The 26355-nt window shown below is 42.4% G+C and overlaps 3 protein-coding genes across 12 annotated transcripts in view; 2 read left to right on the top strand and 1 right to left on the bottom strand.

Annotated features, from left to right (window-relative positions):
- Positions 1-4159, top strand: part of cacna1c (calcium channel, voltage-dependent, L type, alpha 1C subunit) — a 197515-nt gene extending 193356 nt beyond the window's left edge. For all 6 annotated transcript variants that reach the window (XM_040147465.1, XM_040147458.1, XM_040147441.1 and 3 more), the window contains 7 exons: positions 45-173; positions 280-407; positions 564-661; positions 829-925; positions 1167-1275; positions 1387-1555; positions 1782-4159. In XM_040147465.1, the coding sequence (XP_040003399.1) occupies positions 45-173; positions 280-407; positions 564-661; positions 829-925; positions 1167-1275; positions 1387-1555; positions 1782-2273 (1222 nt within the window). In that variant the 3' untranslated portion in view covers positions 2274-4159. The remainder of the gene's footprint in view (positions 1-44; positions 174-279; positions 408-563; positions 662-828; positions 926-1166; positions 1276-1386; positions 1556-1781) is intronic.
- A 10788-nt stretch (positions 4160-14947) lies between these two features.
- Positions 14948-19081, bottom strand: LOC120797399 (zinc finger protein 660-like). Of its 3 annotated transcripts, XM_040141037.1 has the most exons (8): positions 18967-19081; positions 18547-18749; positions 17665-17775; positions 17301-17396; positions 17005-17115; positions 16576-16696; positions 16120-16329; positions 14948-16023 (listed from the first exon to the last, which is right to left on the bottom strand). In XM_040141037.1, exons 1-8 carry the CDS (start codon positions 18989-18991, stop codon positions 14993-14995), a joined length of 1908 nt encoding a protein of 635 aa, XP_039996971.1. In that variant the 5' UTR covers positions 18992-19081; the 3' UTR covers positions 14948-14992. The 3 variants fall into 3 exon arrangements, with proteins under 3 accessions (XP_039996971.1, XP_039996978.1, XP_039996988.1); XM_040141044.1 differs by lacking the exon at positions 18547-18749 and having other exon boundaries at positions 17665-17837; XM_040141054.1 differs by lacking the exon at positions 18547-18749.
- A 158-nt stretch (positions 19082-19239) lies between these two features.
- Positions 19240-25851, top strand: tspan33a (tetraspanin 33a). Of its 3 annotated transcripts, XM_040148559.1 has the most exons (9): positions 19240-19365; positions 20304-20456; positions 22593-22650; positions 22979-23106; positions 23353-23427; positions 24338-24433; positions 24612-24740; positions 24839-25000; positions 25136-25851. In XM_040148559.1, the coding sequence occupies exons 2-9, from the start codon at positions 20355-20357 to the stop codon at positions 25235-25237; spliced, it is 852 nt and encodes a 283-aa protein (XP_040004493.1). In that variant the 5' UTR covers positions 19240-19365; positions 20304-20354; the 3' UTR covers positions 25238-25851. The 3 variants fall into 3 exon arrangements, with proteins under 3 accessions (XP_040004493.1, XP_040004512.1, XP_040004503.1); XM_040148578.1 differs by lacking the exon at positions 25136-25851 and having other exon boundaries at positions 24557-24740; positions 24839-24994; XM_040148569.1 differs by lacking the exons at positions 19240-19365; positions 20304-20456 and adding an exon at positions 21053-21124.
- The last annotated feature ends 504 nt before the right edge of the window (positions 25852-26355 follow it).

Raw genomic sequence — 26355 nt, 5'->3', positions numbered from 1 at the left:
GTGTTTGTTTGTTTGCTTTTTTCGGTTCTGTGCTTGTTTTGCAGCTCGGACTCAAGTGACAGCCGTCTGGCAATCTTACGAAGAGGAGAGGGGTCAACGGAGGAGACGTACGATGAGAGCTATGGCGACGACAGGGAGTACCATGAGGACGACCACTCGCTCTCCTCTGACATGTACTGCTAGCAAACACACGGACAATTTAATTCTTATGACCTGCATGTCCACATTTGCACATTTCAATCCGTAACTCCTCTTTGTGAATCTGTGTGTCCACATTAGGCTAGTGTTTCATGATGAAACATGCAAGCAGTTGACTCCCATGGAGGAAGGAGAGGAGATAGAGGACAGAAGAGGAGGAGGAGGGTGGCAGTCTCCCAGGAGAGTCTTCTTCTGCCCCACTTCTCTCGGTAAGTAGACTCTCATACATAGGTAAAACCTTTCCTAAAAAATGTTCCAAAGCTCTGGTACAACTTGTCTGTTCATATGCATACAAGGCCTACTTTTGCTGTAGTTTACAAATTTTGGCATGCTGTGTATTTGCATATTTGTGGTGTGGGTGTCAGGGCGGAGATCGTCCTTCCACCTGGAGTGTCTCAGGAGACAGTCAAGACCAGATGTCTCCCAAAAGACGGCCGTACCCTTACACCTTGTGCATCATCAGGTAGAAGATGCCCACATGATAAAGTCAAAAACACAATTAGATGTACATAAACAGGTTGAAATACAGTGTTTGATGTTGAACACCCAGCCTTGCTGAGTTCAGCAGACACAATCCTCCCTCCCTGCTCCTGTCTGACTCCTTCCCTCTGTTCTCTCCTCCTCCCCCAGGCGTTAGCAGTAGCAGGGTTGAGTCCTCTGCTAAGAAGGAGTCACTCACCTACCCTCTTCAGCCGGCTGTGCTCCACGCCTCCAGCCAGCCCCACAGGTGCATCCTGGTCACACATCAAATGCCAAAAATCTGTTTGTCAAGTACTGGCAAAAATGTTGCATTATATTTCCTCAGCAAGGAAATTTATACACTCAATGAGAAGAAAACAGGTCATTGAATCCAGAATAGTGAATTTTGAAGAGCATGTTATTCCTGCCATGCTGCAGCTTTGTTTTTGTACTTGTTGAGATAGGTTTGTTCTCCTAAATGTTTTTTTTTCTTATCTTCGTTTTTCTAGCCCATTGCAGTGATGCCACCTACCAGCGAGTGCCCTCTCTGAGGCTAGAGGGCTCCAACTCTCATGAAAAGCTCAATACCAGCTTGCCCTCTGTCAACTGTGGGCCCTGGTAAGACTAAGTGCTTTGAAAAGAAACAAGTTACAGTGCAAGCCAAAGTAACAGTTTGAATGATACTACAGGCACGTTAATGTTGTTATTAAACAAATGTGTTGCTCTTAGGTACAGCGACAGTAATGGGAACAGCCGGGGGCATAGTCCTAGTCCCACCCCCAGCGTGTCGGTGTCCAGTCAAAGAGCACCACGGCCAGTGTCGCTCACAGTGCCCTCATTACTGGGAAACGACTCCAGCTCGCTGTCTCACGGCAGCGCAGGCAGTCTGGTGGAGGCGGTGAGTGTGTGTGCGTGCGTGTGTGTCTGTGTGTGCGTGTGCGTGTGCGTGTGTGTGTGTGTGTTTGTACAGGATGAAAAGGTTACTTTCTACACAACAACATACTACTATCCTTTCAGATTTTCTCCTACTACATTAAGCCTTTTCTCTCCCACTCCATCCCTCCATTTCTCTCATACTCCACTCCTTCTTTTTCCATTCCTCTTTTTCCCATTTCCCTCTAAAGGTGCTAATATCAGAGGGTTTGGGTCACTTCGCTCAGGACCCGTCATTCATCGAGGCGACCAAAGCCGAGTTGGCTGATGCCTGTGACATGACCATCGAGGAGATGGAGCACGCCGCCAACAACATTCTCAACGGCAACACCACCACGAACGCCACCTCCAGCACCTCCTCCACCTCCCAGCACAGCCCCAACAGCAACCTCCTCCCCTTCCACACAGCAGCAGCAGCAACACACAGGGACCGAGTGGTCAGCTTGAGTACCAGCGAGGGCGGAGGAGAGTCCGGAGGAAGCAGAGGCTCCATCCACGGGCCGTCCTCTGTGGAGGAGCTGCAGGAGCTACTAGCAGGAGGGAGAGGACAAGAAGAAGAGGAGGAAGAGGCAGGAGAGAGGGAGGAGGAGCACCATAGAAGCTCTGTTGTGATTGGAGGAGCGCAGCAGAGGAACAGCGGGCTGTTGGAGGACGAGGATATGGAGTGTGTGACAAGTTTGTAGGAGTCGGCTCGATGGGTTCAATCGGCCGACTGGCCCCTCTGACATCATCAGACTGACGCTTGTCAGTGCTGGGTAACAGTGCTGCGGCTGGCTCTGTCTGTCCCCGACCGTCATACACACACACACACACACACACACACACACACACACAAACACACACACACACACACACAATGTCTGCCTCTCTGCCAGACGTGACCGCTCTGGACAATGGCGGCCAGTGACGCAACCTTGAACACCTGGTACGACTTTGTCGGTTTATGAGTTTGTATGTGCGTGAATGTTTGTAGTAAAGTGTACCACACTATACTCTATACTATCTGAGCGTATGCTTGTGTGTGTGTGTGTGTGTGTGTGTGCCATGATTTTCTCTATTTGTATTTGTACGTGTGTGCGTGTGTTCCCCACACGTGTCTGAGTGTGTCTCTAAAGTGCCTCACAGTTTTATCATGTCCTCAAAGTGTGAAGAGCAGAAAAGTAGAGACAAGCAAAAAAATGAAGGAAAGTAAGGAAAAGTAGAAAGGAAACAACAGAGGCAGGAAGTACTTTGATAGATTTCCTGCATTCGACATAGTGTGTTTGTTTTCATTTCCTATGCCTACTTTGGTGTTGTATTATTGTTGTTTGTCTGGCCGCCATGAAGCCAGGTAGGGGACAACAGACCAGCGTGTGGGGGGGGTCAGTTAAGGACTCAAATCTGACCGCACCCACTTGAGGTCAAAGGTCAACTCCTCCTTCCTGGTTCACTGATGATGAAGCGCTGTATTGAGTAAAACGGGGGCGAAGAAAACCCTGTTTTAAATCTCATTTCTCCTCCTCTTCCAAAGCTAAGGAACCTTGGAGCACAGCCCTGCCAGCCTGGGGGCGGGATTAAGGTGATACACCACCCCCAGCCAAGGGGGGAAGGATTTGAGGGATGGACTAACACCCACAATAGGGCTGCTCTAGGGGGCCACAGGCAGAGAGAGACACTCTCTGGCCAACAGGAAGCTAGCCAGCTCTTTTTTTCCACTGGTCACTAATGGAGAGACAAACTCAACTTGTCGGTCACTCAGATCTGGCTTTGCCTCCTCCGCCGCTTTTCCTTGTTTGGCCACGCCCACTTCCTGCCCCAAACAGGAAATCGGAGGAGCATCTGGTGGCTGAGCAGAGACAGCGAGCCCCCTTCTCTGCCTCTTACCTCGCCGTTCCTCACTCCTCCCTCTGTCCTTCCTCCCTTCTCTTTGGTTATTCAACCATCCGTCTCCCTCCATCGCTGGGTTTTTGCTTTTTCAGCCCTCGGAGAGGCATGTGTGTGCCGAACAGGGCAACAGAGACAGCAGGGTGAAGGAGAGAACGGGAGTGACCGATTGAAAAGAAAACAGACTCGGGGCGTCGATCCACACAGGATCTGTCCGTCAATCAACCTCACCTCCTTCTCCAAGACCCTCCTCTTCCTCTCAGTGGGGAATCCTATTGGATTTGCTGTCACACACTCTCTACAGACCACGCCCACTATGTATTTAACAATTCAATATTGTGCAAAACTGGCTAGCCATGACTATTTTGTTTTATATTCATGATGTTATTGGTTTAATTTATCCTTGATTTGTTTGCACAATCGGGGTGCTGGTCTTATAAATGTATTTTTGCTCGGTTTATTTTAGGAGAATTTTAAGAGGTTTTAAGTATCGAAGCAGGGCGTAGAGTTTGCGTGCAAGTGTAAAATTATATTTGTGCGTGCGGATGTGTGTCTGCATTTTAGTACAGGATGTATGTGTGTATGAGTGCGTGAGATAGTGTGTGTATCTAAAAGGGGGGTCTTTCTCTCTATCAGTATGCACCTTTTACAGATTGTATCTATTTATTTATTTATTTTTCCCAGAAGAGAAAAAAATGTGTGTGAGGATATGCGTTTTATGTGTGTGTGTGTGTGTGTGTGTGTGTGTGTGTGTGTGTGTGTGTGTGTGCCTGTGTTTGAGTGGTTACTTATGTATTCTAAAAAGCTGATTTTAAGCCTAGACAGTAAATTAAGGTAGCATTACAAGTATGGTGTTTGTGTGTGTGCGTGTGTGTGTGTGTGTGTGTGTGTGTGTGTGTGTGTGTGCGCGTGTGCATACGTACGTGTGCAAGGGCGTGCGTGCATGCGTGTGTGTGTGTGTGTGTGAGATAATGGGCCTCCTTAACACAGGGTTACCATGGACAGGCATGCTTCCAAAGCTTTGTGATTTCTTTAGCACGGTTTTTACTTTTTAGCCAAGCTGCAGAGTCAGAAGCCACTCTATCTTTGAAAATTACTCATTGCATAACTTTTCTTTCTATTTCTGGTTAGAGATAGTTAAGCGTAAGTTCTCCGGCGAGTTCAGAGTGACAGTTAATGCAGTCGTGATAAGTTTCGGCATTGCAGCTTGGCCAGAAGGTAAGAAGCCTTTTGGCAATTGCTGCTTTTCTTCGTCATGGATGGTTGCTCTGAATGGTAGAAGCACCAAATTCGTACTGCCACAGTGACACCTCGTGAATTAACTGGGGGGTGATGCCCTGATTACTCAGCTGTAACACACAGTAATCATATTATTTCATCATTTAATCGTAGTTAAAACTCCAAATGAATTATTAGGGCTGGTGTACAGATGCTGCAAGAGTTCTAAATCACACCTCTTTGTCTGAGGTGTGCTCATATCACAAAACATTATGACTTATTAGCATTGTTAGAGATAAAGTAATTTTCTGTCTGTAATGTAATTTACTGGTAAAACTAATTACTGGAAAATTATAATACAAACAGGAGATTTACCGATACTTGATAAGATATAATTGTTTGGTTAATGTGATTAATTAGTGGATATAGATCAGAAAACTGTCAGAGAGAAGTTGCGTTGTCGAAGATCTCCTGGTGTAATTTGTGTTTTTTTCATTTTCTAATACATTCTAGGTAGCATGCTGACATTTTTTGATTGACCGTCCTCTATTATAGTGTGTCCCTTGATTATAGTTTGGATTCACTTACGATAAGGTATGGCCACAGTATGCCATAGCCAAGTATGGTACTCAGGCCTCAGTACATTACACAAGGTACAGGTCTCACTTTCTCCAAAAAAAAAAAACAAAAAAACAAAAAACATTCCTGACATCATCATCACATAATTGTTACCAGCTGTCACATTTATTATAATTATTCCAGTTACTTTATAGTATTTAAAACTGAAATAATTCAATTCAGCTCAAAATGCTATGCTAGCCACTGAGAATTTGGAAAAACATAGTTATTGTTACCACCACAATCCTCATGCAAAGTCTACTAGACACAACGATAGAATTGAAGTCTGTATCTTACCAGACCAGTGCTCACATGCAGAAATATCTCAATAGATCTAGTTGAACCAGCAGAAAAAGATCTTGCAAGAAGGCCAATCTCATATTAGGGTTAGAGCATTAAAAACAGTGCTTTTAAACTTCAACTCTCTTATTAGTTCTAAAAGAAAAAGGACATATATGTTGCCATAGCCTTGGACCATTTAAGAAACAGTTTTTAAAGACAAATTCAACAAAATTATCTGTAAAAATCTCACTTTAAAAGACAATGAATCCCCATCCAGAGACACTGTCACATGTCAACTTATGGCTCTTAGTTTTCACTTTAACTCATCATTAAGGTCTCACTGCTGAGCTCTCATTCATACATGTTAAGCAGAGCAGGTTTGTGGCAGGGAAGGGTATGCATGAACACACTGCCATACACTGCATCCTGTGCCAGTAAAAGACTTCTGACATTATTATGCAAATTAAATGTGAATGTTAAATGTGTTTTTAGTGGCAGTGCTATTGTTGTTTTGTGGTTATGATCATACTGCAAACCCTGAATAAGTCTGTGTTGTCAAAGGAATAACCTCCCTGACATTTAGTCTGTTGTTTTTTTCCTACCCAGGGTCCTTTGGCTTCATAAAAATTTTAAACATTTTCTTTCTTCTTCTTTCTTCTTCTCAGCTGTTGTGAAAGCACCGCATTAAAATAGGCACTATTCTTTATTGAGATAATTTGGTACTATAAGCTAACAGGCTACTTTGTGGCCCGTGGCTCAAATCAGTTTGAGTATAAGCTGCTTTTTTTTTTTTTTTTTTCTTCTTCTTCCAGTCTAAAAGTTAGTAAGGGAGATTTGATTATAGCCGAGGATGTTAATGTGTGCGCAAGTCAGGAACTAACTTCATTGTTTTAACTTCAAAATTAGAGCAATATCACTCTGTGCTTTGGTTTTTGCTTCCACACTTTGGATCAGCCCAGGTTAAGTTTAGTTAACCCTGAATTTAAAAGACAGTAGGTGTTCTCATCCAGGTTGTTTATGCGGATTTACTTGATAAACCAAGTGACAATTAGGTTTAAATCCTCAATGATAAATGTAACCAGCAGGCACCTGAATATCCAAGCTGCTACAGTGGACCCAGAAAGTGTGTCTGCCTCCTATCAACCATTGTATCAACCAGTATAGCAACAGCCGTGAGTGTTGCTGTCAAAGCTGGTCTGACAAGTAACCATGTAATGAATGGCAGAGGTTACTTTAATAAATCAAGGAATTATCCAACACAGAACCACTCTTAGATTTGGCCAATTGATTTTTTTTTATTTTTATTTCTTATCATCATAGCCTTAAGATGAAAAGTCAGTAAGTATATAACATTCATGATGTTCAGTATCACATAGACATGAATAATGAAACCACATTCAGTCCTAATCCTTTACTTTTATGTTCCTACTAAGTGATTCAGAGGCCTGTGGTGCCCCTGTGTGGAGTGGAGCAACATTGCAATTATCATGTTCTATAGAGGTTAGCATGAGCTATGAGGTGTTGTGTTGCAGTATAATGGTATGTGTGGGTGTAATCATGCATCCCACAAGATATGCAAAAACAATGCAATAACTATGACTGTATACAAGGTTCCCGAAGTAAATATACTTGTGAAAGTAAAGAAAAATCAATATCATGAAGATGTATTATTTTCTGTTCGCTACATTTTTAAGTAAACTCAGTGGTTTCCATGCGAGAGAAACCTAAACATACTTGAAATCAGGTACATTGCAGTGCAGTATAGTAAAGATGTATTTATTTATCTTACTCGCGTGAGGGTGTTGGATCTGCAGCTGCAGTCAGAGATGTGCACTGAGACGGCGACCTGAAATCAGTGTTTTTGCTCGGGGTGTAACGTCTAGTCAATGGAGACCCAGAGGGAAAAGCTGGTCATTTAGTTTGATGATTCAGCAGCAAGACCAACTAACTTCACCTCCCTGACTCGATACTTTTTGGCTGCGCCCCTTTCTCTTGTTTCCTTCCAGTTATAGTTTTTAAACGGATTGAGCTCCGTGGGCGTACCATCACTATTGCATGAGGTTCACATGTTGACATTAGAGCGTTCCCGGTTTTGTAGTTGTTTTGTTTTAATCAGGTCAAGTATCATATCACAATATGACAGAGTAGCTATTTCTATTTAGTGTACATACAGTGATGAAAGTCAGTATTTCTTCTCTAAATAACGTTTGACAGTGGACAGCAGTGGAGGGGTATTTGGAAGGTGATTCTGCATATCTTGTGTCTAAGGGACTCTTAGCTTATTTTCTGATTCTTAATCCTGAGAAGGACAGAGATCATGTTTATATGATTGTTGAAACATGAGAGAAATGGCAAACTGCAGTATTTTTATTCCCAGTTTAGCCGGTTGTCGTTAATTCTTGTGTGTTGCCATAGCGTCTCGTCTCAACTTGTCTCAAGCTTCTACCCTTAACTCTGCTGACATGTGGAAGACAGAACAGTGGGAATAATTTGTATGAAATGGAATAACTTACCCATAATTAGCAGTTTTTCACAAAGATATTGTTGGATTGAAACCGTCATCATTATGGACAAACACTTAGGCAGGTTCTACTGTGCATGGCCCATACACACTTTATTAATTGCTTGATCTATTCAAGCACAAAGTGATCAATGTAAATTAAAATGTCTACTTAAAGTCCACAGCTCACACTGAGGCAGTGTCCCAATTCCATACTACATGCTAAGTCTAAGCAGGTTATGAGTATGTAGGGTGTTCACACTGAGAAAGTGACAACGTTAAGTGTACGTAGGTATGTATAGCAAAAAGCTCTTGCGTTTTGAGTGTGTTGTTGATGGACACTACTGTCCCACAATCTAATGCACAAAGGAAGTAACTGAACTACACACAGCTGCAAAACATTAAAGGGGTACTCCAGCTGATGTAGAATTAAACTTTTATAAAGCTGGGGGACCCCAGGATTAAAAGAAGAATGGTAGAAATTGATGCCGCACAGGCCGAGATATCCTGATCCCTTATATAGTTACAGATAGATGGTGGTGAGAAAGCTCCAAAAAGTTGTCAGAAAACAAATAAAATGTTCTCTCTGTGAACTTCAAATGACAGTGCCATTTTCAAGTCACAGTTTAATTGACATTCAGTGGTGCATTTATTGCATAATTTCTTGTTAGTATAAAATGGTTAAGTATGCTGAGCCAACTGCAAAAACATTTACTTTAACAATTGGTATTTAGTTATACTGTATACAATTAGTGAGTAATATGGAATTGGAACACAGCGGGAAAGCATGTTTTTTGTCCGCCCTGCCATTAATAGTCCTCTTAAACAGCCTCACTGTAGACAGTTAGTAGCCATTTTATCCGGCTGACAAGCTGCAGATGTCTCTGCTGCCTCCCTGGATCCCCACCTGAAGCCAGTTAAACTAAAACCAAACCCCTCTGCCTCAAAGGCTGCAGTTCAAATTCAAGTAATTTCCCTCAAGTGAAAGCAGAGACAGCGAATAAAGGCCTGGTTTCTGGTAGACAGATGACAATCTAGTATGCGGTTGATGACAATGCGAAGCAGGGCGTGTTTGGGCCGAGTAAGAATGTTGGATGGAGAGCATTTTATGGATTGAAGAAGGTTTTGTTTCATCGTGTTTGGATTTCAGGATGGTCCAAGTTCTGACATGGTGAATTATATATCCAAGTAATGTTTTACATGTGCATGGGTTTCTCTCTCTAGGGGTAAAAAGTATTGGTCCTATGTGAATGATAATATCTTTTGTCTCACCACTAGCCAATGATTGTATATTTTTATATACCATATACAGTAAGATATATATGAATATATGATATTTAATCACGAGAATGTTATAGAGTAAAGAAAAGTTAGGACACTTATTTGGGAATGTAATTAGTGAAATTCGGGTTATGAAAATGGTCTATATAGGCCTACTGACTGAAGGGCAGTGTTAATTTACTGAACAAAGTTCCACTTTATTGACTTTTTTTTTTAACAAAGGGAACCAGCAGGGAATAATGTAGTCATAATTACTCTAGCGGAAACATTGTATGTTTGATCTGATGGCCTGTTATAAACACGAGGGGCTTTCAGGACGTTTCACAAAAGGCTTTGATGATTCCCAGACAACGTGGCTTTTTCAGTCCACACAAATATGGCGTAATATAAATGTCCTTAGCCGCAGAACACAAATAACACAAAGGCTATTTTACAGTTTTCATTTTTAACAACCTCAACCATAGCGAAGTCCACTGGAAATCCATTACCAGTGCTGTGACTCCAGGTTTTTTGATCAGCTCAAGACACTGCGGTGTAGAGATCAGTACTTTTCCCTGGACAAATCCGAAAGTCTGACTTGTAATTTTAAATTTAAAGCAGCAGACAGATCCAAAATCTAACATGTGTTTGCTTGTGTTTTTATGATACGTGAAAATGGGCTGAAAGATGTCACCTACCAGCAACCTGTCAATTCAGGTCAAAGTCTGGACATTTTCTTACTGTAGCACTGAGAGACCTGTCTCTTTTTAACTAGTCCTACATCAGCGAAATACACACCTATACACTGTACACTTTTTCAGATATATTATTTAAGCTATTAAAGACATCTAACCAAAAATCAATGACTAGATCTCTTTCTCTCTCTCTCTCTCTCTCTCTCTCTCTCTCTCTCTCTCCTCATGAAAACCATGTAGCTTTTTTTTTTTTCTTCCAAGAAACAATGTGGAGGTCTTAAAATGCATCTGTGCAGAAAAATCCACTCTAAATTGGATGCAGAGCAGGAAGTAAAGAAGTTTCTCGCCAATTTATTTGATATGATTTTGACAGGGAGGAACCACAAAGGGATAAAAAGTCAGATTTTTTTGATTTTGGAAATGAGCTGCTGTAGCCTACATGAGAGAAATATTTTAACTGCTCGGTATGAAAAAGACATACTTTGACAAAAATAGTATTTTACACACGTAACATTTAAAAAGTATTCGAGTTGTGTGTTACTTATCCACTTCAGGGAGAGTGAGGCTAGAAAATAGGAGTCTTATTATTTTTCCTGTCTTGGTCCCTCAGATCTCCTCATGTGGCTCTACCATCGTTGCAACAGATGTGTGTTCTATTTTCTTGTAAACTGAAGTGCTTGTTGATCATTGTTTGATCCTGACAAAAAATATTTTAAAAGGACTATTTTGAATATAGATTTATTCTCTTTTATTCTAGGAAAAATCAGCATAACCTGTTGACATAGGTTTCCAATTAAATCTAATTTTAAAGAAATGAATTCCCTTTTCAGGAGATACGAGAGGATCACCTCTTTGTTTTTCTGTTGTACAGATGTTATTTTGATGTTGATGCTGATGAAAGCTTTGGGAAATTGAACAGCAAGTGAAAGAGGGAATATATTATTAAATACAAGTTTATATTGCAAGTGTCTTCTATTTTAGATATTATATATAGAAAAAGTATATCTAAATTATAAAATATTAAATGAGAGTTTGGAAATGGATTTTGCAGAGGATTGAGAGGGCTCTTGTTCTTTTAGGAAAAATGCTCGATTGGGTTTGGAGGTGCCACACTCTTTAGCTCTACACATGTTGGCATTCCCAGTAGTAGGCCCAGAGGACAAATGTTTCATTGGTTTCACAATCAGCTGAATGTTTCCACTAGGTTTAGAAATCTTTTTTGATAAGTTTCCTTTGTGTGAAGATTTGCCTTTGTCTGAGTGTTGCCAATGCAAAAGCGGGATTTTGGTGAGTAAAAGGATACAGTACATTCAATGGAATTACAACTACAAGATTAAAGTGACAGTGGTGCATTTTATTAAATAACATAGTGACACATTACAGATACGTTTGGAAAACTAGACTCTTGGCGGATTAATTATGATCGAGAAACCAAGTATCAGACTGGTTTTATGTGCAAAATCACTGTTGACATGAATACAATGCGGACATTCAATTTAAAGGCTCCGAAATCTTATTAAATTCAGGGTTATTGTGCGGATTTTGGATGCAAACTTATTCCACTGACAAATTCCTAAAACCATGCTCAGCATTGAAAGAAACTTAAGCAAACCTTTGCATATTGTACTGCACTGGCTCATAGTAACACTCAAAAGGTTTGAATTCTTTTCCTATAGGATGTTCATGCATGACAGTTCTCAAAGACGCATGTAAAGTCTTCACCGATCAGTCTCGGGAAAATGGGATTTGTACCAGAGATTGATGGTGGGGAACAAAAATATGATTTATTTCCGCCCCATTTTCCTGCTTTTTTCACGGGCTGGTGAACCAGATAGATGAGATTTGCTTGCCCGATAGATTTAGAAATAACATATAGAGTAGCTAGATATAAGTCACCCATCACGTAGCAGCAACTGCAGCAGCATCCCTATGTGAACATTTAGGACGACTGTTAGTATTGTAAGGACCTTGAAAGCCTTGTGTTTGACTCAGTCCTTTCCTCTTACTGTTATTCATACTTCTTTGAATTAGAAATCATTAAGGAGGTCCCAGTTTGCACATAGGACAATACCACAAGTACCACTTTTTGGTAGAAGGATACTGCGCCAACAGCCTGTTGATTGAGTTTTTTTTTGTACCAGCTAGTGTTTCTAACAGTGACTTTCTTCAGGATATTACTTCAGCTAACAGCACTAGAGGTGTGGCAGCAGCTTTATGATGCAGACTTTCTGTCAGCGGTTCTGGTGTTAAAACAACTCGTCCTCAATAGAACCATGAATGTCTCTGCCTCCCTGCATCGACTTCTCCTCTCTAATTTTACTGATAAGAGCTACTTTACATTGCACCATGAATGATAATTATTTCAACACTTTTATCCCTTCGAATGTAGGACACAGTGACGCTATTACTGGTGTTTGAAAGTTAGATTTAGACCATTGGTTTATGTTTGGATATTTAGCCTTCTAGCAGCCAAAAATGGAAACAATTATTAGCCAGCTATCTTAGTATTTGACTATCGCAGACACGAAAGATCTGGATTTAGCTCTTTGCTGGCACATTAGATCTTAACAAAACTTGATTCCAAGTGGTTTCACCTGGCTGAGAAAGCCACGCAAAGAGTTTGAAACAGATGGATCTTGTATGCCTGTGTGTGCAAATGCAGCTTTAATGAACGAGTTGACCCGTGTGAGAGCATCGACAATGTCATGTACATTATTGGTGTTTTCTTCCGTGGCTTATTTCCTGCTGGTGTGGAAACGCTTCTTCAGCTGCACGCAGGCGTTAGCGAAAACTCCCTATCCAGGCGGGTTGTTCCCAGCCCTTCGCCAGCCTGAGAATTCAATGGCAGGGGATCCACAGCTCCTTATACAGTAGTGTTTAACAAAGGCTTTTCTGTTCTTTATTTACTGGGTAAACGCCAGGGATATTTGGCTCTGTTCTCCACTGGTTAGTAGTGTCTTATGATCTTGTTCATAGTCTTAGTTCACGACTCATGCAAAGTGTTAAAGGGCCTTTGACGGGATTGAGCTGTTTGTTTGTTTTTGTTCTTTTCTGTCGGAGAGAAGTCTGTTATTAATCCTCAAGTTTATTTTTTGGAGAGAGGTGTTCACACAGAGACCAATTTGTGGTAATATTCGTAGTGGCGCTACTGTTAAATGTAGTATTTAATAACAGCACTATTTATGGTCAAAAAATGAACTAGAGTGTGTATTTGTGTTTGCAGTAGCTTTGGAGGCAGGTGGCCATTTTGTAACCGAGTTCTTTAACATAAGCCACTCCCCCTCGACTGTGCGAGGGATTTCATTGGTTCTGAGGTTGCTAAGTGACACTGGCCCAACATCATTTGGTTTCCTCGGTTACCATTTGTCTCCTTGGTGACGACTGCATGGTCTCACAGTTGACACACCCTTTTCTTCTTGTTCTTCTTCTGCTTCTCTTTCTCTTTTCTAAAGGAGAGTTCTTGATTTGTTTTTTTGTTCATTTCATTTTAGATTTTAGAAAGAAAGAATACAAATGGAATAAATCAGAATATTAATTCAATCACTTTTTCTACTCCTATTTTCAATAAAAAGTGAAAAGAAAAACCAAACAAAAAGTTGATTTGTAAATAAGTAATGTACAGTTTGTATCTGTAACTTGTCAGTCTGTCATTGGTGACAGAGTCTGTCTTGCTTATAACGCACGCTACCAGTAAATAAAAAAGGAAAAAGTATATTTAGACTGTATGGTCCCTTGAAAGCAAGTTTTAAATTAATATCTGATGTATATTCCTGTAACATTGCATTTTTATCTGAGGAATGATGTTATTAAAAAATTGCAAATAAATTGCATTTCCTACAGCTCTGTTTTCCTCTTCCATTTTACATTTGCACGTCTGAGGGCTGGGCAGCAGCGGTTCTTACATCCTTTTTCCTCACTCTGTACTCTGTACACTCCTGGTATTCAATTTTTAGCCAAACATTTAGATGCAGTAGGCTTCGCTCACGGGTCCGTTTTCATAGCTACTGTGTGTTTTTCAAGAAGTTTCGTGGTTTTGCTTAATTGCTTGATAAGCCTGTATAATGTAAAGGTGTGTTTCACTGGTTATGCAAGTCAAATTACTGGATGTTACTATTTCTATGATATATCCTTTTCTATGACACTGTTCTGCTCTGTTTTTTTTTTTTTCCATAAACAGCGACCGGAAAAACTTCTCAGGGTCAAAGGAAACAGCCACGATTTCACTCAAACATTTTTACAATTTTGTTTCTAAACCTGGTATTCAAATAGGCCTGATTTTGCATGTTTTAGTGGAGTTACAAATGTGCTTCACATAAAAATCCACCTATAGAGCTGCGAAACTTGCTCAAGATGAGTCACCCATCAGTACCTCAGCACTGCAGTTTTGAGCTGGCGCTTGTTTGAAAAGTCCTTGTTATTTGGCGGGTCCGTAGAGCACCAGCATCCAGGATTTAGGATGTATAAATCAGCATTGTTTAAATGCAAGAAGCTGCCAAATTAACACCATCCAGACAACTGGGGTTCACCCTCACAGCTTTTCCTAACGTACAAATTCAGGAGTGCTTGAAGGTATCTACATGGTGGTTTTGCTCACAACCCTGACTTTAATTCTTGGGACATTCCAAACTCTCCAGAGTTTGGAGTCAAAGCATAAAACACAGGTTCGAGGACTGCATATAGCGAATGAAGAAATCAGAGCAAACCGAGAATTTCAAATGCTTTGCTTTTTACGATTGTTGCTGGAAATGACGTGAGACAACTGTCAGTGGCGAACACCTCCCAGCATCATATGAACACAGTAATTTGTTTTAATCGTTCACTCCCATCACTGCAAATGATGAATGAAATATTTGATATACAAACGGTTTACTATTGCAGTTTTCTACAGGTTTTCAAAAAAAAAAAAAAAAAAAGAGGTATTGTGCAGGACAACATTGTGATTTCTGACAACAATTAAAGTTACACATTACGTGTCGGGCTTATGAGTCGCCAAATGTCTTTTCAGATTCCCCTGCTGGGAGAATTCTCTCTCACAGTTCGGACACTTAAATGGTTTCACCCCGTTGTGGCTGAGTGTGTGCCTCTTCAGGCAGTTCAGCGTGAGGAAACGCTTCGGGCACTCTGAGCACAGGTACGGACGCTCGCCCGTGTGGGAGCGCGTGTGGACATTTAGGTGACTCTTGCTGGAGAAACCCTTCCCGCAGTGGGTGCAGGTGTACGGCGTCTCACCCGTGTGAGACCGAGTGTGCAGCAGCAGCTCCCCTGAGGACAAAAACGACTTCCCACATGTGGTGCAGAGGTAATTCTTCTCCCCTCTGTGCATCTGCATGTGTCTTGTGATGCCCGCCTTGCTGAAGCTTTTCCCACAGATGGTGCACAGGTTGGAGGGGCCTTCGTGCAGGCGCTCATGTTGCTTGAGCGAATAATTACACAGGAATCCCTTGCTGCACTGGCTGCAGACGAATATTCGTCCTCTCTTGTGGAGTCTCTGGTGCTGATAATACCCCGATGGGCTGGTGAATCCCTTCTCACATTGGCTGCATCGGTACCGGAAACTGTGGATCTTCATGTGGGTCTTCAATTGATTTGGATGTTCAAAAACCTTTTCACACGTCAGGCATTTAGTCTCTTCCTCTGTGAAGTTTTTGTTCACCGGTCGCGTGCTCAGAAACCTTTTGTCTTCCCCCGCGGGCTCTTTCCGTCTCCGTCGTTCCTTGTTTTCCAGGTTGTCTTTCTTTTGCTTACGTTCCCGCTTTTTTTCGACAACGTCTTTTTGTTTGGGTTTCCTCTTTTTCTCCAGGTTGCCTTCTGCTTTCTTCTTTGCAGTGTTCAAGTCTTTACTTTTCTGCTGAGTCTTTGCTCTGGCTTTTTTCACGGATAGTTTTTTCTGAACCGTCGCTGAAGTGTGGTGCTCACTCTGGATGTGCTCTTGGACCTTCCTCTTCAGGCGGTGAGCAAATGAACACTGAGGGCAGATGAATAAATGTGACAGAGGACCTGGGAACAGTATAAAACACAGCACATTAGTCTAAAAACTTTGCCTGCCTCTTAGACCGGTTCTGGTCTGCTGCTGCAACTGGTTGTTTCTCTAACCTGATTCCTTTTTTGGGAACCAATCGTCTGCGGTGTCATCAGAGCTATGATTTGAGTCCTCCGCTTCTAAATCCTCCAATGCCAGGGTCTCTTCCTCGCTGTCAAAATCATCACCCTCTTCGCTGTACGGCACAGTGAACTTCCCCACTCCAGTCTGAGAAGGGAGGGCCAGTGTGGACAGAAGGATATCTTCCTCACTGCTTGACTGAGCTGTAATTGAGGAAGGGATTTAACATTTTACACATTAGAGTCACTTATTAAAAAAATCTTCAAAACAAGTTATATTTATTGTGAAAGAAGGAAAAACAAGAATTTAGGAGCATATGAAAGTGAGAAAGAACAAACAAAGCAGCATTTTTAAACCTCGGTCTTTTAAACTGATAGAAAATGTTCCTCTTGTCTCTTCAGTAAGATTTCTGTTGTGGAAAAGTTCTACCCCATCTCTGTTATCCTCACCTGAGCCGAGACTGCCCAGCTGTCTCTGATGAAGCAGCAGAGTCTTCAGGGCTAAGGGTTCGGAGAGATGCTGTCCAAATTCTTCCGACACAGACGTTGTCTCAGTGAGCCACGCTGCTGTCTGAGGCAGAGAGAGAAGACGACAGTGATGCAGGGTGGCAGCTGAAACAACAGTCACATATTTTTGAAGCTCAAAGCAGTGGCACAAAAAGGAGAGAAATCAAGTGACTTTCTTTGTTTTAGATGTGAAATAACACTGTGACCAATAAACGACGGCTTTCTTACTTCACACATTTCACAGGATTTTTCAGGATTAAAAAAAGTAACAGTGCGAGGTGTTTTGCTCAATGTAGCAACTTCCTTATTTTTTCCGATTTTGTCTCTCTGTACATGTCCCCGTCTAAGTCTCAATCGGTATTTATAAAGTACCTGTTGCAGGTCCGGTATCGGCAGCAGCTGCTCCAGCCTGGACAGGAACTCGGACACCAGCTGCTGCAGTCTTTGGTCGTAGGCGGAGCCATAGTTCGCAGGAAAAACCTCCTACAGAAACAGCCAGAGCTTTGGATTTATCACTGCTGTAAAGTGGTTGGGGAATCTTTAGACTTTATAAGCCACTCTGACCAAAGGTTCAATCTTTGTCATTTGTCTTTTGTCATGATAAAATAGACCTACATCCCTTCTGTTCCCTTGATCTTTGAGAGAGATTTCTCGGAGAAAAGACTCACTTGGAAGAAGAACTCCTTTTCAAAGGGAACATTCAAAAGGTTTTGAACCAGGCTGGCGAAGTTGGTGTATGAGGTCTTCAGGATATCACCACTGGCCTGTCAAGAAGTGGACAACAATAAAGTTGAAAAAAGGTTTCAACTATTTTGGATTTTGATTTTATGTGTCTAACTAATGCTGTGTTTACCCAAGGCTTGTATTCATAAAAAGTTACATCAGTTACTACAATAATGCTGTTACTGACTACTTCTTTCCCTCCGTGTCTGTGAGCTCCATATTTTCTGAGAATATATGAGAAAGCCCCTGGGTTTCTGAATTTTATGTGTGTTGTCCACGTTTTGCTCTGACTTTGCTCTAAAAGCCCACCATCTGGTCAGTGGAGCTCAGCTCGGCACTGCAGGCGTGGATTTTATCCAGGTGGCTCTGGATGGTCTGCAAGTTGGCGACGCCGTCACCACGACACAGCTCCAGAACCAGCTGCAACAGGGCACAGGCGGGAGACGGGTAACTCGAAAGAACACGACACGGCAGGGGAAAGACTGATTTGGGAAAAGGGCGACAATATGTTGAACTGTACAAGCGACAGATAACAAGACACACCCTAAAATTACAAATAAGACAGTTACAGAAAAAACAATAATACAGTGAAACTGAACTCAATATGCTAAAGACCCAAAAAGAGATAAAATGGCAATGCACAGGCATGTTGAGACTGAAAGTTCATTCTTGACCTTTGAGGCAGGAATTGAAAGAAACAAACTCAACAACAGGTCCACTCAGTCACCGTTCCCGAGCTTTTGGTGATATCAACTGACCTTTCTCCACAAATGGAGCTGACGCGGGGGATGTAAATGCTCAAAATTCCCATTTTCTTTACGAGCCCTTTCAGGCCTTCTCATCCAGGCTGATTTAAAAGCTGCATTTGAGCGTACATTGTTGATAGTTCCTTATCATTTGATGTGATTAAAAAGCTGCAGCGAACGAGTGGATCTTTTGGTGAGGCTGTTTTTTGTCAACTGCAGAAAATGCAAGTTTTTTCGAGGGTAAAAATATCCAGTCAGTGCAACTTCCTTTAACCGGACAGGAAAACTTTCAGGTCTACATATATTATTCCTTATGCACATGCCAGCTGAAGAAGAAAGAAAGAAGTAAAACGTGTCTCTTGTGAGGCCACTGAGAGAGACAGAGTAAACGCCAGTGACTTTGCCATTTTGGTCTCGCAGAGGGTCAGGTTCAATAATTCCTCACCCTCGCTCTCAGGCCCAGGGTGAGCTGAGCCGTCTGACCGGGACTCAGGAGCTCTGGGACGATCTCCGTCACCAAACTGACGAAGTCCACCAGCTTGTCGTACTGCATCACGCGGTGCTGCTGCGCTATTTGCCACACGAAAGCAGACATAAGTCTCACTGGGGGGACCAGGAGGTGTAAGGAGGCCGGGAGAAGAGGGGCACCTGCGGGCGGCATTGGAAACAAGTGTTTCGCGATGAACGGATGCAGCGCGTTCTTCCACAGGGGCTCAAACAACCATTTGCACGCGATTCGTCCTCAGCTCAAATTCCCAAGATGATAAGCTAACGTTACCATAATAACTGTTTTCATAACTGCATTACATACTGAAAGGACTGAATACTGATGCTAGCAAACAGCTAGATAGATTAGCGGACAAACCTTTGCTTTTCCACGCCATTTTCATGGTTCAAAAACGTCTAGACAATGAGAAAAGCACAATTTTAAGCCTTCATCCTACAGAACTGGACAACACTCTTATAACTTCCGGGTAAAACGGATGTTGTGAAAACGGTCATGCCGTGTGCGCTGTCCTTCACAATAAAAGTCGGGTCGCTGAAGTCGACTCAAAAAAAAAAAAAAAAAAAAAGCAGTCGACGTGATGGAGATGAGCTGAAACCCAGTATCGATACCGGGGAAATGGCACTTCCTGTCAGGGGCTGGCGCACCTTCGTCCGTCTTATCGGCAACCCAGGACTTCCCAAGAACCTGGCCTCCGGGGCTTTCCGGCCCGCGATCATTACCCATCAGCAGTCACGGAAGAACAGAAAGATAATTGGCGTAGGGAAACTTTTCGTCATTTTTAACTTTAAATGCTGCAGACTGACAATCAGCGGGTCAGAGTAGTGTTCGATCAGACACTAAAATACCTCACACACACACACACACACACACACACACACACACACACACACGCACACACACACACACACACACAAACACACACTTTTTCATTTCCTAAATGAAATGAAAATGCATCGTTTATGAAAGGAAATAAAACCAGGAAGACTATATGGGCATGTAATTTATGAATGATGTATTGATTATTAATGGCATGTCAAAATGATTGCTGTAGAAAGGGCCTGTGGTGTTTTACAAATGGGGTGTAAGCAAAACTATGATGTCTTAAAAATGAAACACAGAGAACATTTAAAAAAAAACATTTAACAATATAAAACAATATAAAACAATATAAGTGATTGATAATAATCAACTTTTCATCATCGGTTCCCCATGCTCATCATACATTCAGCATGAACACGGTGTGTATTTAGAGACGTGCCTCCAAATTAAACACTTTGAGTAAAATATATTAAAGTACATTTAGTGTTACACTTGAATGTCCAAAACAATAATATGCAGCGACCGACATTCAGAATGGCTGATAAACTGGAACCGCCCGTTCCTCTTGACACAGCGAACGAAAAACACGACTTGTGTTCTGACAAGTGTTTCCGTCACGGTTCGCACCGTCCGATCACCGGCGGAGACCCGACGCGCCCGGTCCCCGCACGCCCCGGCCGGCGCCGCCGGGCGGCGGCAGCCCGGGACTTCGCGGCTGTGGGCTGCGCGCGTCGCCTCGAGCGCTGCAAGAAAAAAATGAAAAAAAAAATGAAAGAAATAAATCGGCACCTCCTCGTCGTCATTATATGCTGACGAGTCTTCGGCTGGGCTTACTCACGGAGACTTTTTTTTTTTTTTTTTCCCCCCGCGTACAGTCGGATCACTTGCGCGCAAACCCCGGATAAGGCGCCTGGGTACTTGTCGCCATGGGAGGGAGACGCAGAGGAGTACCTGGATCTAATGAGGACTTCTCGTTTGTCAGCCCGGTCGTGAAGTATCTACTGTTCATGTTCAATTTCATATTTTGGGTGAGTGCTCTGCTGCTATCTGAATGATAAGTGACAGGGATCGAAGCGTGCTGGCCTTTATTTAATATTCCCTGTGTGTTCCTTGCTAAGCCGCATTCTGGCATTTGGAGCACCCACTGCTTTGTTTGACTTAGTTGTTCTTTAACTTTGGTGTTTTAACAGAGTGAAAGTGCCCCAGCAAAGAGCAGAGGGGAAGTTAACATAGCTCTCTCTCTCTCTCTCACACACACACACACACACACACACACACACACACACACAGACACAGGAACACACCAGGTGTTTGCTTCTTGGTCAGTGGACAGGGACCAAGTTTCGTGTTTTTACTTTGCAGATCAGGAATGTAGCCTCAGATTTTGGTTCCAAAAGGACCTTTTTTTGTGGGGGGGGCTGGGAACCTGTTTGCCATTAAACAAACACACACACACACACACACAAACTCACCAACACAAAACTGCTGCTGGGTTGTTTCGGGTACCCTACACTCCACTTTTCACCAATCCAATTTCACTAGTTCCTTTCATGACATGCTCAGTTGCCAAGGAACACAACCCCTTTCGTTGATTCATATGCTGATTGTGCCGAGCAGATTTGTGGGAGAAGTGGGTCCCTCGTTTGTTGACTGGGGGGGGACACATTTTCAACAACTCTCACAAAAAAAACAACAGGTAATACATTAGTATTATTAACTACATACTCTCAGACTGTGGCGTTATATCTCCCACAGTAGGACAGTAATTTATCTTTTTACCACTTTAGACTTTAACAGTAAAGAATTTCGTTAAAATCACCAGCAAAGCTCGGCGGTGGGCTGTCAACAAGGCAAAGGTCATCTCAGTGGGTTTCAGTGTCAGGTGCTTGGCGGCTGGAACGTAAGGAGATTTCTTACAGCATTTTTTTTTAGAGCCGATGTGTTGCTGCAGATTAAACCTTCTGAGGTTTGGGCCGGTGTGAGGGGACGTTCTTAATTCTGATTGAGCAGAAAACGGCATAGAAAATGGCAGAGGAAGAGAACTAAACAACAAATCAAACAAATCATACAGTCTGAATGGCTTTTCTTTATCTATTTCCCTTCTATCTTTTTTTAGTTTTCAAACATTCCAATATGAGTGTGTCAGCCTGTGTGCAAGCGGTGAATCTAACTTGTTACAGAGGATGAGGCTGTGTAAAAACTTGAAGCACTTCAACGTGGAATGCGTTGTTGTAATTTCTGTTGCCTCTGGCTACAACGAGCTCTGTGCAGGACACAACAAAGATTACTGCAAGTTTTTTTTTTTATGGTTCTCTTCCCGTCTAGATCTGTAATCTCGGCAAATTTCCTTGGAAAGCCCAGTTTTAGTTACAACCTTTGTAATTATCAGTCTTTTACAATGATGCTTAACCAAATAAGTAAATTGGCTACGTTCCCTAAGGAACATGTGATTTAGCCACAGTTTAACGTTGGATGTGGAATAAATGTTAACATTGGCAGACTTACACAGATACAAAAATTGTTTTGTTTTTTTTTTAAAAAGCCACCCGCTCGCCTCAGGTGTCATGTCTGGTTAATTCACGGTGAAACTAGGCCTTTACAAAAAAACAGGCAGGCAACCCTAGCTTTGCCCCACAAACCCCATGAAGGTGCAGTGTCTGTGGTAACTGGATCCGTTTCACGCGGGGTGGGAAGAGGGTTTCCGAGGGCTGCCTATTATTCTATTGAGGCTGGGAGAGGAGCGCTGAGTGAAAGGGTCTTTATTTCATTTTAGGGAAGGGTACAGATCGCTGCCCGGTCGATTTAGTTCAATGGAAGCAGAGTGGATGGCAGTCGCCTCTAATCTACACTCCTGCCACTTAAAGAAGAACGTTGTGCTCCTCTAGTTTATCACTAAACTTACTCAGAGTGTATGTCTGGAAATTTAGCTTTTACTCTCTTTGTACAGCCTTGTCCGTGACTCAGATATACCTTCTGCACATCTTTCCTATCGTGATTAATGGTGCCACTCCCTTAACAAGTAAGAACATAGAGTAGGCTTCTTCACCCACTGTGGTGCGTGTGGTTTCTGTTTATTATGCCCTGTGTGTAGTGTCTTGGAATGCATTAATTGTAAAGAAAATCTTGGGAAATCTTTTTTTCTTTATGTGTTCTGTTCTCCTCAGATAATCTCCCTGGTGATGGTGTCAATCGGCGTGTATGCCCGCATGATGAAACATGCAGGTAAATGAGCCTCCACGGGTAGAGCGAACAGTCTTTCTCCATGCTTATTCTGGGGTGTCGGCAAAAAGTACTTGTGCTTTCACGAGGCTTCGCCGAATCTGGTGTCGCTCAAGATTTCTTAAAAGGAATGAATTCTATCAAAAGAGAAGAATTGTGACTGTAAAATGATTGTTTATATTATTATAAATAGAAAGATGCTTGAAAAAACATACTTCCGTGAGTGTTCCTTGCTGCCGTCTGAAAGTTTGAATTCTGTCATCTGAAGAAAAGACAGACTCGCCCTGTTCCCATCAGTCCCATCAGTCTTCTATTTTCTTCTTTACCTCAGAGGCAGCGCTGGCCTGTCTGTCAGTGGACCCCGCTATAATGCTGATGGTTGTGGGGGTCCTCATGTTCATCATCACCTTCTGTGGCTGTGTGGGCTCCCTGCGAGAAAACATCTGCCTCCTGCAGACAGTAAGTCAGGGGGTTTTTGCGGCCGCCGGGCTCTAGTGCATTCTGTAGGGGGTATTTTGGTGAGGAACTCTGGCTTATAGACCTATAACAGTGCAGAGAGACATGCCGTAAAATATGCAGCCGGGGGTCATGGGTCATATCTGAACCCACAAAGTCTGAGCTCATGGACTCTGTCCTCTAAAGAACTAACACAAAGCAGATAAAGTTTTACAGTGCCGTGACCATCCCTCTCTCTTTCCCTCCCAGTTCTGTATCTGTCTGACAGTGATCTTCCTGCTCCAGCTCACTGCTGGTATTCTGGGCTTCGTCTTCTCAGATACGGTAACGAAACAATATGGAGGATTTTCTCAATCAGAGTAATGCGGGCATGTTCGTATGTGCTAGAAAAGGTTTTTAAAAAGTGTTTTTCCACATTTCCTACTGAACTAAATCTTTGAAAACAATGTAGATACAGATGGTATCTTTAATTGTTTATACTATAATACATTACTGTACCTGTAATTCTTTGTTTTGTATTTCTCCTGGGGATTGATTGATTGATTGATTGACTGATTGAACGGACCACATGGATTACAGACGTACCTATATAAGTGGTCAAAAATGGTCATGAGCGCTAAATGAATATCTGGCGCTATCGTTTATTTTTGATAATATTGGTTTGCTGTTGGTGGATTTTAACTAAATCCCACAAATGATCGAATGCATTATATAACATATTACTAGAATATATATCAACGCTAGTCATCTGTTCGAGGGCAAGGCTTCATAATATTATTAATGATCCATGAGAAAGGTACTGAATTTGATTACAGACTCTTTCTTGGGGTAGATTTTGCTGTATTTGTCCTTTTCTGATTGTGAGGAACAAGCAAAGCACGCCCCCTGCTGCGCTTTGTCCGTAACTGCTGCAAAATCTGAAAAAAAAACTCCTGAAACAAACAGCAGAGTTTGCCCACGGGCTGAGTAGTGATGTAACAGACATCAAGACAGCTTTGATTGTGTTTTAAAAAGGATGCAAACCTGCTCTTATCCGACTGTCAAAAACGTATCTCATCTAAATATGTCTTCATGATAGAATCCAACTGTCTAACATTTTAACTGTCATACAACAATACAATTTATGGTGTTTTTGTTGGTTGTTGTCGTCGTTGTTGTTGTTGTTGTTGTTGTTGTTGTTGTCGTCATTGTTGTTGTACATGCTGCTAAACTACTTTTTCCATACGCTCCCAAGGCCCGGAGTAAAGTGACAGAGATGATCAACAATGCCATCGTCCACTACAGAGATGACATTGATCTGCAAAACCTTATTGATTTTGGTCAGATGGAGGTAAGGATTTAGTCCAAATGCAGACTTCATGACATACTTATCACAGGTCATCATCATTTTTTCTTTACAAATAAATGACCTTTTTTTTTTCTCTCTCTTTTTTTCTATCGGCTGTATACACAGATACCTGACATGGCTTCTAATCTTTCCCATCTCAAATGTCTGTATGTCCTCCCAGTTCGGCTGCTGTGGTGGTGTCACGTACACCGACTGGTCCCAGAACATATACTTCAACTGCAAGAAGGACAACCCCAGCAGAGAACGCTGCTCTGTCCCCTTCTCCTGTTGTATCATATCCAAAGACAAGGTCCTCTTTTTACAGACTCTGCTGACCACATTTTGGTTTCTTTTTTATTTATTTATTTATTATTCATTTGCTTTATCTGTATATGTCTATGTGTGCAGGCGGTTATCAACACCATGTGCGGCCAGGACATGCAGGACTTAGAGTACCATGAAGCTGGAAACCACATCCACACCAATGGCTGCATAGATAAATTGGTCGATTGGATTCACAGTAACCTGTTCATTCTCGGAGGTGTTGCACTGGGATTGGCCATCCCGCAGGTAGGGTGTGACGCATGGTGCACACATACCGACACACACAAACACGCACATTGGGCTCAAGCCCGTGAGAGAGGAGAAGGGGCTAACAGCCGTAGCCAGCCGGTGAGCCCTCCGTCTGTGTTTTCTCCTCCGCAGCTGGTTGGGATCCTCCTGTCTCAGATTCTGATCAACCAGATCAAAGACCAGATCGAGCTCCAGGACTACAACCTCAGACACCGCTCTGACCCGTGGACCTGACCCGGACCAGACCGGATTCCGACCAACGACACCATAAACATGGTGATCCAAGCGGGGAAGGGGGGGGGTAGAACTATTTATGCCAGTTCTCTGAAAACATCTGTCAGCCTGGTATGAGTATCCAGTCTCATTCCCCTTGGATTTAAAAGAACACAGATGGAGAAATAGGACTTTGTCGCCGCCCACTGGACATGGACCATGTTCGCATTTACCAAACATTTTCTAATAGTTAGAGGAGCAGAGGGACTATTTGGTACTCGGGGTCATATTGACAGGTTTATGTTGACCTTAAGAACTGCAGTCAGTATAATCTACACGAAAGCATTTTCTATCGTTTCCTTTTTTTTTTTGAGATGCCAAACTGGACTGCGAGTTACAACATATCTATGTATCCTGCTGGCTACAAATTCATAGTTAAATAACTAAAAAGGGAATGGCATTCTCTAAAATGGAACGTTTTGGAGACTCTTTGAAAACTGTCAACTGAAATGTCAGACCTAATGTCTTCTCCATGCTCAGTAATGCTGTTTGTTGTTGCCAGCATCTGTGAGGTGATTCTGACATTTGATATTTGCTGGAATTTATATCACATATTGTTTTTATTCACTGAAATAAAGTATTTACCTCTGAGTTCCAGAAATGCCTTGTATCCCTGTTTCAGTATGATAAACATTTTTTTTTTTTTTTTTTTACATAACGATTTTAACATGTTTCATTTGACGAGAGCTGCAAACAAATGTTTACACCGATGGGCTGACATTCCTCAACACGGTCTGGGCTGTCCTGCCAAGACCTCACACTGCACGTGATGCCACTTCCCCCTCACATTTTAGCCAGCTGACGGCCCTGCGTGACTGCAGAGCTGCTGGATTTTGTGGGGTGCGTGTCTCAATGGGCTGCCAGCGCAGACAAATGTGTGGGCTCTGCACCCAGTTCACATTCTGAACATATGTTGTGGGCGATATATTTGAAATCCCGTTCCCACCTCTTATTCTTTCGTTTTCCTCCCTTTTTGAACTAAAGTGCGGAGGAAGCGGGGACTCCCAGCTTTCCCACAAAAGAAAACAGTTGTGTGAACGCCTGAATTGCTTGTTGATGTAGTCACTACAACAGGGCCA

The sequence above is a fragment of the Xiphias gladius genome, chromosome 2, assembly GCF_016859285.1.
Source record: "Xiphias gladius isolate SHS-SW01 ecotype Sanya breed wild chromosome 2, ASM1685928v1, whole genome shotgun sequence".
Classification (NCBI taxonomy): Eukaryota; Metazoa; Chordata; class Actinopteri; order Istiophoriformes; family Xiphiidae; genus Xiphias; species Xiphias gladius.
This window is presented reverse-complemented; position numbering and strand designations above follow the sequence as displayed.